Genomic DNA, 18,796 nt, shown 5'->3' with positions numbered 1-18,796 from the left:
CAGTGCACGCGAAACAGCAGTCGTTTGAAATAAGAATCATAGGGAAGAAGCTTCGCAACAGTCCTAATTGGCTCCTAAAAAAAAATTCTGTCGAAAAATCAGAATTTGGTAGTTGAAAGCCTTTTTTCGTTTTATTTCTCTGTTTTTATTTTTGAAGTTTGTTTAGAAACTACTTAACACACAACATATTCCATCTACTTCCCCCGAAAATACGCGAAAACCTATATTCACTGTTAAAGCAAAAAGCTAAAATAGAAAAAAAAAAAGTCTATCCCTTCCGCAAAAAAAAAAAAAAAAAGAAAAGAAAGAACTGATCAATACTGATTTATTGATTTTCGGCGAAAATTCTATTTCTAAAGCTTATTTTTTAAGCCTTTAAGCCTCAGGTTCCCTCTCTAAATTTAGCGGAAGAATTTACGTCACGGGACCTATGCATGAGTATAGTTTTCCCGTTGAACTTAGCCGAAGAATTGACGTCACATGACCTATGCACCAAGCGAGTTTCCTCGCTATATTTGGCGGAAAAATTAATGTCACGTGGCCTGACGTCTCGGGACCTCCAGAAGAAAACAACTTAAGGGTAAACGGAGACTTGGCGAGAAGATGTGTTGGTGGCGCCACCTCGTGGGCGCCCTCGTGTGACGGAGCTGTTGGGATGGCAGCAGACGACGCGCTATGTCAAAGCACGGAGTGGCTATGTTAGTTCGCATCTGTGCCGATTAAAAACAGTTTGTTTATTACAGAAACGTGTGTGACGTTTCTGTGTGTGATCTCTCTGATGGATACCAGCACCTTGAAGTTGCTTTCTATATTAAAAAAAAAATTTAAATTGTTCAAGACCAAGTTTGGAGCTTCACATTACAGCTTGCGTGGCGTGCCTCAGTTCGATTCACAACCTCTGATTCCTGTTTTTTTTTTTTTTTTTGAACCATTCTTGTGAAAGCACAAGCCGCTTTATATTTCGCTACCACAATTTCGCTAATGGATCTAGACCTATGTAGTTTCTTGTTACCATAAAAAAATATAAAACTAACTTCAAAAGTAATTCCTATTTTTTGATGGCAGTCATTAATTTACTCAGTTACTTTTCTTTTGAATAATTTCCATTCTACTCAATTATATTTAAGGCCAATACTCGGTAGCCCAACTTAATTACGTATTTTTAGTAAGTCGTACGTGTATGGTCAAATCTAAGATAACCTTCGGACTTCTGAACCAGACGTTCTGCTCACAGGCAGCGATCACGAAAAAATGTCGCACTCCCTGACGCATCAAAACTTTTTTTTTTGCGTCAAAACAAATTGACCTGAGCCTCAGCATCTATAATGCGATATAATGCGATTCGGAGCTTTAAAGGGATGGTGAACCGAAATTGGATTTCAGAAAACAATGCAGGAGCTGTAGGCGGGACGCTACAATTCCTACAGCACTAGTCGTAAGGCGATATCTAAAATGGACTTGTACTTTTTGCAAAAAGTGGTCGAGATTGAACGAGGCCGACGAGGCGCGTGACGTCAAGATATCTGGATTCCTCCTCTCTTCGCTTCGCCCCCTCAAGGCCGCGAGGCGGAGAAGACGCGAGGCTGTTCCCTCTTCTTTTCGAAGAAACAAGTCATGAACATAGGCGCTAAGCTCGGCACGGAGAGATCAAGGCGAGTTCTCCGCCAAACTCGCCGCCCGCCGCGATTGGTCGGCGCCGTGCATGGCGACACGCGCCGTCACTCCCTAAATCGTGACGTCAGAACAGAGGGTTTGAGGCAATCGGAGAGTGGAATATTCGGAACTCGCGGCGAGATGCTGTGACGTCATTGTGACGTGGCAGAAGCCGCCGCGGATCGGAAAAGCTTGCCGGCTCCGACTAGTGCCACTAAATAAGCTACGCTTCAGAGTAACGACACTTCGCCATATTGTGTCTTAAAATCAGGGTTGCCAATTATCTGAAGCTTTATCTGAAATCACAGGAAACGCTTCTCCGCTCTGCACAAATGTTTAAACAGCTCGCGACAGAGCAAAGCAATATTACATGACCTTTCTAACACCGAATCTAGTGCTGTGGATGTCGCACTTCTGAATTACGACGATCGGCAGTTGCGTCTGCTCTGCGTACGAGCCAAAATGGCGGCGCCCACAACAATGTTGAGGAATGGAGTGCCGATACTCTAAGCGCAGCTCATTTAGTGGCTCTATAGCTCCGACCTAGGCGAGTTTGGGCGAGTTGGGCGCGAGATGAGGGAGAAGCGTCCAAAATGGCAGCGTTTTTGTTCGTGTTTCGCCGTCAGCGTAGGTATTTACGCCACGCCAATGTGTTTGACATGGACGACGTTCGTTTAAAACAACACTATCGCCTCTCGAAAGACGTGGTAAGGTGGCTGTGCGATGAACTGCGTGGCGGACCGGGCTTGAGGCGGTGGAGCCGTAAATGGACCGTCGTCCCCGTCGTGAATACTACAAGCAAATTCTGCAAAGTGAATCCTAGAAAGAAATGTGTTTTTACGGCAACCTGCAACTAGGAACGCCATTTACCATTAACAACAGGCTTTTACAATTATCCTGATGGTTTGCTGCGTTGCGTTGCGTAGATGCAAGAAAAACGCACTTGATAAAATTTAAACTAAAGCAGAGGATAGAAGAAAAGCAATGTACATGAATGGCGCAGACTAACAACTGTGTAATCTCTTTCTCATCTTTCTCCCTCCACACAGTATTTTGACAAACAAATTGGTCGTTAGTTGTTTATGCAGCAGGAGAACATGCCAGAACATGGCGACATTGTTACCCACTTTAGATAAGCAATTTAGCCAGTGCAGTATGACTGCTAGCGTGGGATCTTTAACGTGCACCACGCAGTAGTGATCCACAACGGCACGCCGGTACGATGCTAATCCAGATCGACACGGTCAGGGGTGGGATTGAATCCACGATCCTGGGTTCTGCAGCGCGAGCTTTCGCTCCACGTGCACCCTATTGTGGGAAAAAAAAAAACATATTGTGGCTGTGTGGCGGTGTGAGGGGAGAAAGATGAGAAAGAAATTACGCATTTGTTAGTCTGCGCCATTCCTGGATCGCTAGGTTGGCCATTTGAGAAAAGGTACATGGAAGTGACGTAATGGAAAGGAGGAACGTATCCTAGCAACACTCACGTGGCGGCTCTGCCCACTTTGACGCCGCTACGTCATCGCAAACTTGACACCTGTCACCCGTTTGAGCGACGTTCGGAGCCAACCCCCGACGAGCGGAAGGAGCTACGCATTCCCTGAGGCGTCCCTACGTGCGGGATACGGGGTAGGATTTACTACGACGCGGGGAGCAGTTCCTGCGTTTAGCGAAGGAACGGCAACGAATCCTGTGCGTCGCTGGTCGTTGCATCTGTTCTATTACAGGTAAAAGTATTGAAAAACAATCAAAACCTGTTGTGCGTTGTTAAAACAAACCGCTTTTTTGTGTCCTTTTGCAATACATTTAAGAATTAATTGGAGAGAAAGTTGTTCCAATATTATGCGAGATGTGCGCCACGCGCCTTCTTCAAACCAAAATGTCGAACCACGAGGAGCCGGGGGTGCCGGGGGCAGCGGAGGGGTCGGCGGAACCAACGGGGAGCGCGCGAGTGACGGCTGCTTTAGTCAGAAACAATTTTTTTATCTTTCGAGAACTTGCTATTGCTGTGCTCAAATAAGAATGTTTGGCGCAACATCTGTGATAATTCTTTCAAAGTGGTCCAGTGTTTATATGGTGGTATACTAGTCAGAGAATATATATATATATATAAATATTTTTTACTTTCGAAATTTAACTATTGTGCTCAAATAAGACCAGAGTGTTCAAGAAGATATTTGTGATATATACTTCAGATTGCCCAATTGTTTACATGGTTCCAGTCGATGCTCAGTTTTACTTCCAAGAATGAAATATTACATTCCATGTTATCACACTTTTATTCATGAAGTCACAGGTTTTTCTTTAATAAATAAAGCAATTTTAAAAACAAACTACATGTGCACTGTCTTGAGATAACACAATCACCTAACTTTGATGAAGTACCATAAAAGAGATAATAAAATGGAGCAGAAGGCAAGACGCTTTGAAGCATTTGTAAAATGAAACAATGTCCATGACAACAATATCCCTGGTTCAATCACCAACTAGGAAATCAATCTCTGCAAAAGCAAGCATTTCTTTCTAGAGGTAGTCTAAATTAATTCTGAGTTCTTTGCAGGGGTAATCCAGATGACCTGTTGGTCTGGCAACTAAACCTCCGAACCTTTTTTGTCACTGTCGACTGCATCTCGTGCCTTCTGCTCATAAAATTAAAAAAAAGGCTGTATCGATTTCACCGCGATGCACTCGACACGTATCCGGAAGCAGCACGCTGGCTGTGCGACGAACTTCACAAGGTGTAGGAGCTGAAAAGAGTATGTAGCTTGTGGACGGCCATGACTGTGGAGCAGGAAGCGAAGTGTGCACTTTACGGCTTCCACGGGGAGGGCTTCACTGAGGGCAAGGATGTGACGGGGTCCTTGCTGGTCAGGACCTCAGTCGTGGTGGCGAGAGGTTCCCTGTCGCTGGCGGCGTCCATGCTGGGCACCACCGCGGCGAGGGCGCTGAGGGGCTTCCCGACGGTGTCCCTGGTGGTCGGGACCACCGTCGTGGCGGCGGACCCCTTGCGTGTGGCGCTCCGCACGGGCACGTCTGCGGCGGGTTCCGAACCGGGCGACAAGGCGTTGCCTCAGAGCCTTCCCCCTGTCCGAGAGGCCGACCGGAAGGCCGACCGGAGGGCCGGCAGGAGCCAGCCTCTCGGGAGCTGACGCTGACCTCTCCGAGCTCGGCTCAGAACCGTCCGAGCTCGGCTCAGAACCGTCCGAGCTCGGCTCGGACTCCAACTCTGACTCTTCAGGGTCGGAGTCTGACTCCGGTTCTGGCTCGCTCGATGCAAGGCAGATGTTGTGGAGCACTGCACATGCCGAAATAATGGCGGTGGCTGTTGAAGGGTGGTAATACAGAGCCCGGTGCCTTTGCAGACACCGGAATCTGTTTTTCAACAGCCCGATGCAGCGCTCCACAACAGCCCTGATCGAGAAATGCGCCTTATTAAACCGGCCGCAAGCGGTGGAGGTCGCGTGGTTCCCGGGGACAGGGGTGATGAGCCAAGGCTCCAAGGGGTAGCCGCTGTCACCTGCACATGTAGAGGATGGAACATATTACATTCTTTACTTTTTAAAATGAAAGGCAAGAAAACAGCAAAAACAGCTGTGTGCAAATATGTCAATTATAAAGTAACTTAAGTGTGATTTAAAAGTGTGTTAATATTTCTGCACTACAGTATCAGTTTACATTATGATTATTTAGCACCAGCTTGCCTGCAAACTCCCTGTTATTTCATGTAACTATGTGTTTTCCTGGTGGGTTGTATGGGATGTGTGCACGATTCCTTAGGGGTGTTGTGTTGTATGCAAGTGCATTATTAGGCCCTTGCATCCGACAGATAAAAGCTCTGTTGCTTTTGGGAGTGTGGCCGTGACCTTAGGCACGGGCAGAGCAGAACACGCTGGCCTTGTCTTTGGCAAGCAAGGGGATAAGGCGCCAGTTCGACGAACCTCTTTCCTAATCCTCGGTGGAGTTGGAGATGGGGAAAAGAGAGGGGGTGGTTAGATTGGAAAGGAGTCAGGTCCTGTTGGGACACGGAGGGTCTAATAGGAGGAGCTATATAGGCAGACCGAAGAACAAGGGTCAGGGAAAAGAATCCAGTGTGTGGGACAGAGACGACCCGAGGACAGATTTGGCGAGCCCCAAGTGGCCAAGGAGGAATTGATCCCATTCCGTAAAAACTGACGACCGTCAAAGCGACCAGGCGAGCCTCCAGGGATCAGTGAAAGAGCTCCAACTTCATGCAAAAACCAACCAGCAAGAGGGTACAGGCAGACAGTAACAGTGAGTGGGCCCAACCGGACAGCGACTCGCACTGCGGTCGCATGCCTTGCGTAGTCTATCACTGTCGTGAGATTAGTGTAGTGGGGCTTTCGTAGCCTGCAGAGTGTGAGAGTTATGTGGACATAAACAGAGATTAATGGCCAAACTTTGGGTGTTGTCTCACTTCAAGGAGTTCCAGCAACTGTGTCTGTGTGCCTCACAACAAGCACAGTACGTGTGGTACTGTGGCTTTCATGCAGTGGGAGCCACCGTGTGCGTAAGGAATAAATTTAGTATGCTAACCAAGCAGGAACCGGCCGTCGCGTGGCAGCTGCCCTTGCTCGAGTTGGTTTCGGAGCCAGGAAAACTGCCACACGAAGGAGTCGTGCACCGACCCGGGATACCGTGGGTCATGCACATTATACGGCAGTCGGCGTCACACACCTGAGAGTGAGAGAGATATTGACATGTAATTACCTGAATCCACAAGTAGTAGATTGTACTTATGGTTCACAAAGCAGTCGCAATTTCAGAACCTTTTAAGTTATTTTATCTGACACATGCATGTCAACACACCTTCCTGGATGCAAGGTACAACTAACTACCTTGAAACAAAAATAATGCTTTTTTTTTGTTTTTTTTACGGAAGCTTGCACGTTTTAACAGACAAGTATTATTTTTGGGAGAAGCGTCTCACGGCTCACATGCTACGTAGAGCACACGCTCGCGCAGTCGTGAGACCCCACAGCCCGCAGTCATAAAACGGCATACTTAAACCGTATCGGCAAAACGTTTTTTATTCTTTTTTTTTCTAGAGATTTGGGGCGCGTTTTGACAACGTAACATGAGTGTACTTATTACCATCACGTTGAGGGCGTAGAAGAACTTGCGGCACCAGTACGCCGCCTTCGTGACGGTGGGGTCGTTCTTGGACGGGCCGACGATGGAGACCATGGTCCCGTCCACGCAACCGATGACGCCGGGTATCCTGCCGAGCAGCCTGAAGCCCTTCTCCGCGTCGAACCTCTCGCTCGGCGTCTCGGGGAAGTAGATCCAGCCACGCTGGACCCCGAGACGACGCACGATAGCGACGGACACGGCGCGGACCGCAACGCTGACTGTCTTTTGGTCCCGCGCTACGTGTTCGTCGCTCGCCACCATGCCTTGGAAGCTCCCCGTGCCGTAGAAGCGCAGTGCACACAACACTTGAAGCTCCACAGTCATGACCGTCCACGAGGTACGCACTCTCCTCACCTCCGGTTCCTCGCGAAGTTCGTCGCACAACCACCGCGCCACGATCTTGGGCAGGCGGTATTGCTTCCGAAAGATCTCCTCCGGGAGCTCGAATGCATCGCGGTATTCCCGATACAGCCTTTCCGGCGAAAACAAAAGCTCTATTAAAGAAAAAGTCGAATTGGCGAGACGGCGACGCCTCGCCGCCGAAAACATGCTGCCATTGACACCTAGTTCCGAGCAAGTACCTTTTGAAACGTACTCGGTAAAAAACGAAACGTCATTTTGTTGTCACGTCCGGTAGCCGACTCCACCCAGTTTTGCCGACTCCGCCCACATTTTTCTTGGGCAATTACGTCACTTTTGCTTCCAACCAATCAGACGTGATGACGTCACTTCCGTGCACTAAAAAAAGGAACATGTACAATGTCGAACCTAGCTATCCTGTATGTTGTTTTTCGTCTATTTTCTGCTTTAGTTTAAATCCTTATCAAGTATGTTTTTCTTGTATTACGTAGCGCAGCCAACCATCACAATGTCTAATCAACTAGCCCATATCCAAGCAATGTTTGAATAATTAGCATCCGTGCTGTAACCTATTCTTATTTGTCGTTTACGATTTAAATTAAAAAAAAATTGGGCTGTGTGTATGTTGATACCGCCTAAAACTTGGTCTGCCTCAACGGGCGACAATTCTCCCAGCTGTAGATGAGAAATTTAGCCAGTGCAATACAACCGCTAGCCTGGGGTCTTTGCACTAGCCCAGCCGGCCACCGATCCCCCGATTTAAATAAAATTAAACCCATCACTGCGGAGCGTAGGGACAAATCGGAGCTACGCTGGGGAACTCGCCACCGCCGGGGGGGGGGGGGGGGGGTCGGAAATGTAAGAGGGGGAGTGGGAAACTTGCCGGGGCGGAGTCAAAAGAAGCTCCTCCCCTCCCCCGTGACGTCGCATCGGAGAGATTCCCGCCGAAGGCGAGCTTAGCCCCCCATATCTGTCAAATACGCGTCCTTTTTTTTAAAAATACGGCCACCCGTTCGAGATATCGCTGTATGAGTGATGTTTCGGTGTTTGTAGCATCCCGTTGCACGCTTTTGCAGCCGTGTTTTGTGGAATTCAGATTTCGGTTCAGCATCCTTTTAAGAACGGCTTGCCTCAAATCTGCATGGAAGCGCTTGACCTGGTCTTTTTATTACTGATTGCTCGCCATGGGTGCTACCGAGACCCGAAAGGCGGCCCATAGTATAAGTAAAGTACCCCAGACGTTGGGTAGTGTGCTCACCGCCTTATCTCCCCCATGTATTGCGCTGAAGCGGCCGATGTCGAAAACGCCGGAGGCGCAGCAGTAAATCCTCCTGAAACTTCTCCCACCCGCTGCCCGCGATTGGTAAGAGCCGCCTAGCTGACATGACCCGGCCAATGCGCGCTGGAAAGTTTCAGGAGGAAACGCTTGCAGCGCCACCACGGCGTCAACATCAGACGCCTCAGGCCGACGTGTCCCGTGAGCCAACCATAGAGTTATTATAATGTACGCTAGAGGTTCAACTGGCGCTAGTGTGGTGCTGCAAATTGAAGCAGACAGCAACCAGTCTGAAATTGACTTCCGGTAATGCATTCCTATGAGAAAAAGCGAGTGCGTTTTCTCTCTGCGCTCGATTATAAGAGCAAATGTCACGAATAGTTGTACGTACTAGGCACGTTGGAACATTTCTCAGTCACGCAGACGAAATAATTGGTCAGTTACGGCTTTTTTATTTTAAATTAGTGGCATGAAAAACGGTGCTAAAACTGCTTCGTACATGTAGTTATGTGCACTGTCGGACATTGTTAGCGCGAACACGGCGTCGGCGCTATCTAGCGTAGGGGATATACGTGCCAAACGACAGAAGGACATGTGGAAAACTAGGAGAGACTGGAAGAACTACGCTGGAACACTGGATAAGTAACTCCTTGTGCATGCATATAATCAAAATAAATGGAAAGCCACGTAATATAGTCCGATTTCCAATAAATGAGTACTGTTTTATTCTTTCTGCTCGTGAGTATGTGCGAAGATGCTTGTTCTGGGTTTCTAATAGTCACTCGCACGCCCCAAACCTTTGAAAATAGGGAGAAGCGAGAGAACAGGTGTCCGATAAAAACTGCCCGACATAGGAAATAATAAAAAGACACACCTTTTGTAGCCCACGTACTTTATTTTTTACGTCCGAATGTATTTTTTAACCGATCGTAAAGAGGAACACGACGGGGTCAATTTCATATAATGAAAGGCTTGTATATTAGCAATATATAAGCGCCGCCGGAATGCTAGCTAACCTTGAACACACTCTACATTCCTTTCGATCGTTATTTTGCTTAGAATCGTCGCTCGTTTTTACATACCTGCCATGGTACAGAGATTCGGGCCTGAAATACAGCGACGTTTAACATCGTTTAGTGGTAAAGAAAAATGCTGTAACTAAAGCAATTACGCTTTCCCAATATTAATAAAGGTATATATTATCCGGTACAACCGAAATAACAAAAGTTATTCATGTTATTTTCCCGCGAAGAGACAAAATGCACGCGCGTTTTCCCATAGAGATGCACAGGAGCACTGCAAAAGTAGACTGGTTGCTGTCTGCTTCAATTTGCCTCCCGGAAGTCGCGTCGACACTAGCGCCAGTTGAACCTCTAGCGTACATTGTAATAACTCTATGGAGCCCACTACAATTCTCTAGGCCACTGTAGTATAAGGGTAGAATGGTAACTAGAAGCCAACACACAGTTTACAAACAAGCTCGCGTTTACCCGCACAGGGGTGTGGACCTTGCGCGTGCGCCGAAACCAGATTTACCCGAGGCAGCATCTGCGCCTGCGCAGTGCGAACAGCAGCGCCACCGCCTTGGAGTGACGTCACAGCGTCCAGCTACTCCCGAGCATATTTTTACTTCCCCGTAGCCAATCAGATTGCGGCGTTAGGCGATATGAACGCCAAAGTAACGATTTTCGGACCAAAAATTTCGTGGGCGTAATGAGCCACGCCCTGTGTTGCTTAAGCTGTCGGCGTCCATTGACGTTTGCAAGTACGACCTCTGGGCGCCGCCATTTTGCGGCTGGTGTGGGCAGATCGTCTAATGGTCAAGCTTTGGTGAGACGTACCCCCGGCCTCAGCAAAGCATGACTATCAGACGATCTACCCCCACAATGCAGCAAGATGGCAGCGCACACGTGCCGTTTTTGCCAAAAACGTCTATAGCCCCAAAATGTTCCGAAGCGCATAGTGATTATAAGTTAATTTATTTAACGCCGCTTATTGACTCACCAAGTTCTACTACTGAAAAGCAGACGTATGGGCGTTTTGTTTTTGCAGCAGCGCGCGGAGTTTTGGTTGTTACGGGCCTTCTGTCTCCACGCGCCATATTACATTTTGCTGCGGTACCGTCTGACTACACACCTTCCTTTCTTTGATTCCGCAAGGAAACGACGTGCTGCACGCCCTTACATCTGAAGACAGGGGATTCTCTCTACGAATTGAACTGAAAAACGACACAGGAGAAAGCCTAGTTGCAAACTACAAAATCTTCAAAGTCGCGTCTCAGGCTGACCGCTACAAAATGACGGTCGGCGGCTATTCCGGACCATCAGGTAAGGCCAGTTCCTATTTGTTTTCATCTACGTAGACATCAACAAAATTTACATTAAGAAAAGAAAACAAAAAACATCGAGGCATGACTGCACACTTAAAATTTTTACACCCTTATTCGTGTAAATGGCTCGTCCTCTGGCTAACGCCTTTATTCGTGTAAGGGTGTTAGCCGCCGGAGGTGGTGAAAATCGTGTTAACTGCTAACACCCTAAAAACAATATGGCGGCCAGTATGCGACAGGCGATACGAGCCTGGCGAGCCGTACGCGGCTTCTCGCCGGAGCAAGAGCATACGGCTCGCACGCTCGTTTGGTGTCATCTGTAGGCGCAAAAAACTTTCCAAACATCTCTATGTCCAAGCGCCAACACCGCAAATAATACGAGTAAGGCCGAAACCGCTGGAGAATGAACAGCCAAGACTGTCGCCGAAGTCTCGCTCGGCCTGCTCGATGCCGGTCGCATTTTCATCGCATCAGAAGCGCTTATAAAGAAGGGATAGCTTTACAAAACACTGACAGGCTGGCTTTATTGAACAAAACGCCCACTTGCCGTGGACGACAAGTTGACAACGAATCGCTCCGACACCCTCTGTCGACAGCGGCTAGGAGGTATCGCACTCGCGCTCCGTGTGGCTCTCGATTAACTATTGCCTGTGCTCACCTCTGTTACGTGCGTTATCCACTCATGAACGCTTGTGCGTGAACAGCGGCATTCAGCACCTAGAACACGCGCTGGGGAAGCCGCCTAACCTCCTTTTGTTGCAATCAGGCAGCATAACACGACGACACAGCTACCAGCGGAACCGAAAAACTCGGAGCGATCAACACGACGGATGGACTAATGGCATCCAGCCCTCTAATAGTTATAGACCACCAACCGGCACACTTTTCAAATTGGGCGGCGACAACCCCCATCTAGCGACGAAAAAAAAAAGTGATCAACATTTGAAAAAAGAAAACAGCAGATTTCTTGCTGCCCACCGCGCGGTTTCATTCACTTACGACATGGACATACACACAACACTGTACATACACAAGGGCATACAAGCACTGATCAATTGCACAATACACAACAAATAGTACATACTACCTATACAAACCAACAAGTGCCCCGAGCGGTATATATGCCCTCCTATTTCGCGCATCGGTTAGCCCGGTGACCACGCTGGTCTTAATCAAGATATGAAACGATTACGCCAATTTTATTTTTCAATAATATTTTTTCTGCATTTGTCTTAGGTAGGTACACATATCCCTTAATAACTTCTTACAGCATAATGTATTATAATGATACGCGCCCAACTTCTAGTAACTCAACGTGAGTGACGAGAAAAAAAAATCGTGTGGATTCTGTCTGGCAACCACACTCGCGGCGTGGTTGCTATGGCGACGCTGTCGGTACGCGCGCCGGCAGCCGTCCAGCTGGTTCGGCCGTTCGGCTACGGCCGAGTGCGCGAGTCCACGGTGAACGCCGCGAACGCAATCGAGAAAACAAAGCGTCGACTACTGAAGCTGTACGTAATCTAGTTTCCGCCCGTTCGCTGCCGAATTCTTCGTAGTCTTCTTCCGCCCGCTCGAAAGGGAGCAGCCTACCAGTCCGATTACCGCCGTGGCTTCAGTGGCTTCATCTTCGGAGGGAACTGTCAACTGAATTAGTTCCAAAACGCGGGTGCAACAGGCAGCGCAACGTGGCGCGGTCCACGCACAAAGTCGGTAAGCAAACAAAACACTCAATGCCGTTCCATTCTTTTTTTTTTTTTTTTCTCTACGGGGGCGCGCGGTGTTTCTGGGTGGCTCAAGGTATGAAAAAGCAACCGGAAAAATCGGCGCCTGATCGACCATGGGGTGAAAATTTCAAGGCGTATCGTATGCAAACGACAGCGTTTGCCGGTGGAAGACTCGGTCGTCCGTGGCGAACGCATTTTTAGTATTTTTAAGGATGTTCTAGCTGCAAAAGAAAGGAGCGCCTTAAAATTTCACAAGGTAAAATACACTGCTGAGGAAACGACGCCCCTTTGCGTGCAGGCGCCGATTTTTCCGGCAGAGTTTAGCGCGCTGTGAAATGCAGTGTGCATTTAGGGAGAGTTTTGGCATAATATAATGTTGCTCTTTGGAAATAAAAAAAAAAGAAATGCTGGCATCATATGTTTACAGACTCTTAGTTATTTTTGGAATCTTAAGTACCCTTTTTGTGGCAGGTATTGGACGCCAGCACATTTTACGTAGGAACGAAGAGTGGAATCCGGCCAATTCCCTTCCACATTAACATCAAATGAGTGCTGTGAAAGCAAAGAAGAAAGTGAGGGTGAAACAGTTCCTGCAGTAGTAAGTGCCAGAAACAAGAAAAGTGCCCCGAAGTGGAAAATATACTCCCTTGAAAAGGATCCAAAAGAAATAGAAGTTATCAGGTATACCGCCGAGCGTCACAGACCTGGACACTCCATTTCAGTTTTTTAAATGCCCATGCCCTGATCAGCTGTTTACAGCAATATTTGAGGGGACCATCCTGTATTGAACTCAATGCCACCATGAACACCATTTTCGGGTTCTGGTCACACCTCCACGCAGGATGTCCTGCTTCAGATCAAGGAGGATATTTTTGACAGAATCTCCTGTACGACAATGCGGGCGGTCCTGGCCCTGGATATAAAGGGCGCCTTTGACAACGTCAGTCACACGCTGGTGTTCGAGAACTTGGCCTCAACTGGGTGCGGGCCCTGGATGTATGATTATGTGCGGGACTTCCTGAGCAACTGGATGGCCACCATCGGAATCGAGTCCATCCGCACAAGCACCATCCTGATACCGAGCAAGGGCAATCGGCAAGGCTCGGTCCTGTCACCCACCTTGTTACCTGGCGATGTGCAAGCCGCCTCCTCTACTGGAACGGATTCCCCGGATGAAGCATACACTCTATGCCACTCTATGTGGACGACCTGACGATTTGGGCTACGTCGGGATCGGACAGCGGGAGGCAAGACTTCCTCGAAGAAGTCATTGAGACGGCGCAGAACTACCTCGAGGCCGGCAACCTCCAGCGCGCCCCCGATAAGTCTCAGCTGTTGCTCCTCCGCGCGGGCAAGCCAATTCCCGAAGAAGAAGAAGGCGGACATCCGCCTCACGTTAAAGGATGGTACCCCCGTGCCGGTGGTGAAGCGGGTTCGGATCCTGGGGCCTTCACCTCCAGCGGGACGGCGGACCCAAGTACACGGTCGACCGACTCGTCAAGACAACCACGCAAGTCATGCGCATGGTGAGAAGGATAACGAGTCACAGACACGGGCTCGAGGAGTCGGACCTGATCCGGCTGACCCAACCACTCGTCGTGAGCCACATCGCCTGCGCAAATCCGTATCTCAACCTGCTGTCGAGAGGTAAGGGCAAGATGGACGTGATTATTCGCAAGGGGTACTAGCTGGCACTGGGGGTGCCGCCATACGCGTCGAACGCCAAGCTCCGGCGGCTAAGTGTAAACAACACCTTCCAGGAACTCGTCAACATGCACCTAGCCAGTCAGTGGGAGCACCTGGCCCTCACACTGAGTGGGCGGCATGCCCCGAGCTCGCTCGGCATCCCCATCCCCGCATCGCAATGCGAGGCTATCCAGCTGCTGCTGGCCCTTTGGGACAAGATCCAGGTGGCACCAATCCCGTGGAAGCTGAACCCATCTTTCCATCAAGGTCGCTGGATGGCTCCCGGTCCCTTGATTCCGCTTGGTCCCGTCGTGTAGCATAGGGCCCCTGGTAGCAATTGGGCTAGCCCAGCATTTAAGCATACTCCAGCCTTTTTGTATGTAAAGCAAAACAATTAACTGCAACTGAATACTTCTTACCTGACAATAATCGTAGTTTGCACTGGTCAATGCCCTTCTGTTTTATCTAAAATACCGCAACTAAATACTTCGAGTACTGGTCGGAGCACTGCGGTGCAGGTGAAGTTTCTACTTCACCTGTTGCCCTTCTGTTTTATCTAAAGTACCGCAACTAAGTACTCCGAGTACCGGTCGGAGCTCTGCGGTGCCAGGTGAAGTTTCTGCTTATAAAAAAGTGTCTGCCCAAAAGCTTGCTTCAATACCACAAGCTGCAACAGGAAGCCTGATGCAGAGGCTTTAAGAGCAAGCTCCACGCTTTGAATGTTGCTAAGCATGCGCGCTTGTGCAGTGCAACTGTCGTTCAGGACAACGTGCTCATTCTTGGCATTTCAGTTTCACTTGCACTTGAAGGGATGTCGAACCGAAATCTGGATTCCATAAAACACGGCGGCAAAAGCGTGTAACAAGATGCTACAAACACCAAAACATCACTCATACAGCGATATTTCGAATGGATGACCTTATTTTTAAAAATAGGAGGCGCATTTGACAGATTTGTTTGTCTTGTTTCTCCGAGAAGGAAAGGGAACGACCTCGCGTCTCCTCCACCTCGCCGCCTTGAAAGGGCGAAGCAGAGAGAGGAGAAAACGAGATATCTCGACGTCACGCGCCTCATCGGTCTCGTTCAATCTCAACCTCTTTCTCCAAATACGGCCGTCCATTCGAGATATCGCCTTGTGACTACGAGTAGTGTTTTAGGGATTGTAGCGTCCCGCCTACGGCTTCTGCATCGTTTTCTGAAATCCAAATTTCGGTTCAGCAGCCCTTTAAAGGGAAACAGAGTGTGGCAGCGATGGGATGATTTCTTGTGTCAGCCGGAGTTGCCTACCATTACCACTGTAGGGCAGCAAAGGCTACAGGCATGCAAGAGTGACTTTGAGAAGCGCTTTCGCAGAACAAGAGCTTGCGATAGAGCGTGTACTAGCTCGCACTTGTCGCCTTCGACCGCGCTGTCACCCTGGCAAGCCTTCGGCAACACCTTCAGAATGCCCGCATTCTTCAAGAAAGCCACAATGTTATGAATATACCACAACAATGCCTGGCTTTTATTTTTTTCTAAAAAAGAGCATTTATGAAACTTTGAAAATGCAGCAGTGCACGCTCATTACCTTCGGTACTGCTTAGTACGTACTCACTCACGCTCACCTTATCCAGGCTGAAAAGCTTGTGCTCGGACGGGGCATATTGAACACTGGTGGTGTCTTTTGACTGAAGTAATATACAAAGTATGAACAGGAGTGATAAAGAAACACAACATTTAATGCCAGTCATCTCCACTTTTAAAAAGTATCTCAACGTGAGATTAATTTGACATTTCGTAGTAAAGGTGATGGATTCCAGACAGGGTGACACAAACCGTTTTGATAAAAACGTAAAAACAAAATGTAACTACTCCATACAGGTGCCTAATACCTAGTTTGATGACTAGGAAACAACACGGAGGACTAGAGAAATGTGATGAATATAAATGAATAAAGCTGGTCATGAATTGAAGCATACTTAGGTATGTGAGCCACACAACTTGCAGCTGCCATCTCAAGAAAAACAAACAAAGCCTTTAATGATTTCGAAAATCGGAACAATCCTGGCAGGAGTTTCACAGACTTTGGCGATTGCACTATGTGATCAGCAATCAGGCTACAGGTGTTTTCTTGATTGTATTAATCACCTTGATTGCAACTGGCCGTAGCTGTGAGTAGATTAGAATAAGACAAAGCCTCTCAAGAAGGCAGCTCGTATTGTACGTCTTCTGGCCATGGGCGAAGCCGAAAAGCCAGTAGGCCGCCATGACCACAGTAAAGCCTTCGAAAAGCCAAATGGTTCCCTCCTGCATATAAAAGCAGAATTGATTCAGTCAGAGAATAATAAAGGCCGCACCGATGAGTATGATTTTAAGCATGAAATGCTTTTAGCTCCCGGCCACCAAACTGATGACATATCTTTTTTGGGAACTAATGCCAAAAATCACTTCAAAACATCCCAGGTTTCGAAGTTGACTTTTGCGTTGGTTTTCTTATTTGAAACCGGCTTTGAAACCTACTGGGTCTCGAAGTCAGTTTTGGATCAGAAAGGTGTGCACTAGCAGGGTTCAAAATTTGCTGTCAAAATTTTGCTTCCTTGAGACAAGGAAACAAAAAGGAACATACACACCACCGTCTCAAAACCAGCACAGCATACAGCTGTCATTTATTTCCACAAGTCTTCTTCCTTGTCATCCCACACGCTACACATGCTATGGAACCTATTCTTATACACACTATGAAACCTATTAATTACGAACTACAGCTTTAAAAAAATTATCCAACATTCAAATTACTTTTTTGTATGCCATCTCACTACCGAATTCTAAACCAAGAGCGCATCATTCGTTTAAAACGTTTGAAGCAATCGCCTGACGAGGAGCCCGTTGTCATCACGCTTTGACGGCGCACTTTAGTTCACCTTTCTGCCGCCGTCTTGGGGGGGGTCTCAGGCATCGTCCCCGCGCGAATATTACCACAACTGTTTAATTGATTGGTGCAGCACACAAACTTCTGTTCGGGCTGGAACTTGGTCAACAGTGTCTGAGATGAGCCCGACGGCCATTTCAGACGTCAAATAAACTTTCGAAATTGCTTTTATAATCTCTTTAAGAGTTTGAATGCAGGCGTCTATAATTCGCAAAATTTAGTGGCCGCGATTATGTCCTCTGTGACCGATTTGCAAAAATAAATGGCTTTACAGTAATGATTCAGATTGTGATTTATTGGGAATTAACCAGTGCTGTTAATAACATGCTCTGTATTGTCCGCTCTGCTGGTGTTTTTTCTGCCGTCATTGCATCCACGCAGCTTGAAAGTGCACTGCTTTATGCGACAGGTGGCACGCACACACCGAGGCACTCACTTCATAGCGTGGCATGTGGTGGCAGCAAAAGCCTCTGCCAAAAACATGCTAAGCACAGCATTTGTGGCGGCAGAAAAGATACAAGGCTATTATCTTGTTCCCGAGAGTATAGTATGTTGCAGGTTAAGATGGTACGGTGAGGGGAAGAAGCTCCGTCTACACTCTTTTCACTTTAGCAGAAAGGATGTTATAGAGAAAAGAAGGAAACCGCCAATCGTGGCAAGCAAACCCTTTTTGAACTGGCAGAAGTGATGGGAGGCGCCAGGCAATGTAAAAAAAGGGGAAGGGGGCGGGGGGGTGGACTGCAAACGTGTTTACCAAGAATAAAAAAGGGGAAGAGTGAAAAGAGGTATTCTTCTGTAGATTCCTTTTTCTCCCAGAGCTGTGAATGTGCCATGGCCGGGCTGGGCTCAACTCAATGCCCCAAATCATATTTTAAAAAAAAATTATTGCCGGCAGAGTTTTGCGGACTCCTAAAATGCCTTTAAAGAGAGGTTCCACAAACCCTCTTTCCAGAACCGTTGGCCTAAATTGCGGGCATGGGCACCTGCAGTATGTTTTGCAGGAAAAGGAGGGGGAGGGGGGCAAACCTTGTTTTCTTTTAAAGTTATAGGTTTGAAAGCTACACCCCTTCAGAATAATCCCGCCCCCCTTTTCCGCCACTTTGCTGACGCCCATGATTGTGGGCACCTCATCACTTACAAAATGTTTCCTAGGACCCATGTGTAGAAAGTTGGAGCCACCATTCAAGCCCCTGTCATGACTACAGTGCAGACATATCACAATAGCAGGGAAGAACAATAAATAATAATGGACAGTCTGACCGGAAACAATATTGGTACAGTTTCAGACTCGCTGCTCAGCTTGCCAGCTGAGCCAGGCTAGAAAAACGAAATCGGCAAAGTGAATGAGTTGAGAGTATAAAGATGCAACAACAAAACCCTACTGGCATTCTTAAAAAATGCTGGGGCCTTCTTGTCAATGGAAAAGGCACTCAGTAATTAAATCCAATACTCTTTCGGATAGTGAGATTGATATAGTGGTAAGGTGGGTGCTTGTCCCAAGCTCTTGTTTTAGCACCAGTGGGTGTCAAGTTACACACAGCCAGAAAACAAATCAGCATAGCCAAACGAAGCACAGGACAATTGCATCCGTAAAATAGCCGATGTTCCATATTTCAATTAGTTTTTGATCTCACTCTGCGCAGCACACAATTTATAGCAGACGATTGTCCCTTTTTGGCTCTGTTCGCAGATGACTTGCCAGTCTGTTC

The 18,796-nt window shown here is 47.8% G+C and overlaps 1 protein-coding gene across 1 annotated transcript in view; it reads left to right on the top strand.

Moving 5' to 3' along the window:
- Positions 1 to 18,796, top strand: part of LOC8042596 (techylectin-5A) — a 61,357-nt gene that overhangs the window by 31,063 nt on the left and 11,498 nt on the right. The window contains exon 5 of the mRNA XM_029978273.4: positions 10,600 to 10,767. Within this exon, the coding sequence (XP_029834133.2) occupies positions 10,600 to 10,767 (168 nt within the window). The remainder of the gene's footprint in view (positions 1 to 10,599; positions 10,768 to 18,796) is intronic.

This window comes from Ixodes scapularis, unplaced genomic scaffold (assembly GCF_016920785.2).
Source record: "Ixodes scapularis isolate PalLabHiFi unplaced genomic scaffold, ASM1692078v2 PGA_scaffold1__304_contigs__length_218370807, whole genome shotgun sequence".
Lineage (NCBI taxonomy): Eukaryota > Metazoa > Arthropoda > Arachnida > Ixodida > Ixodidae > Ixodes > Ixodes scapularis.
The sequence above is the reverse complement of the archived record's forward strand: the minus strand, read 5'-3'. Positions and strand labels throughout refer to the sequence as shown.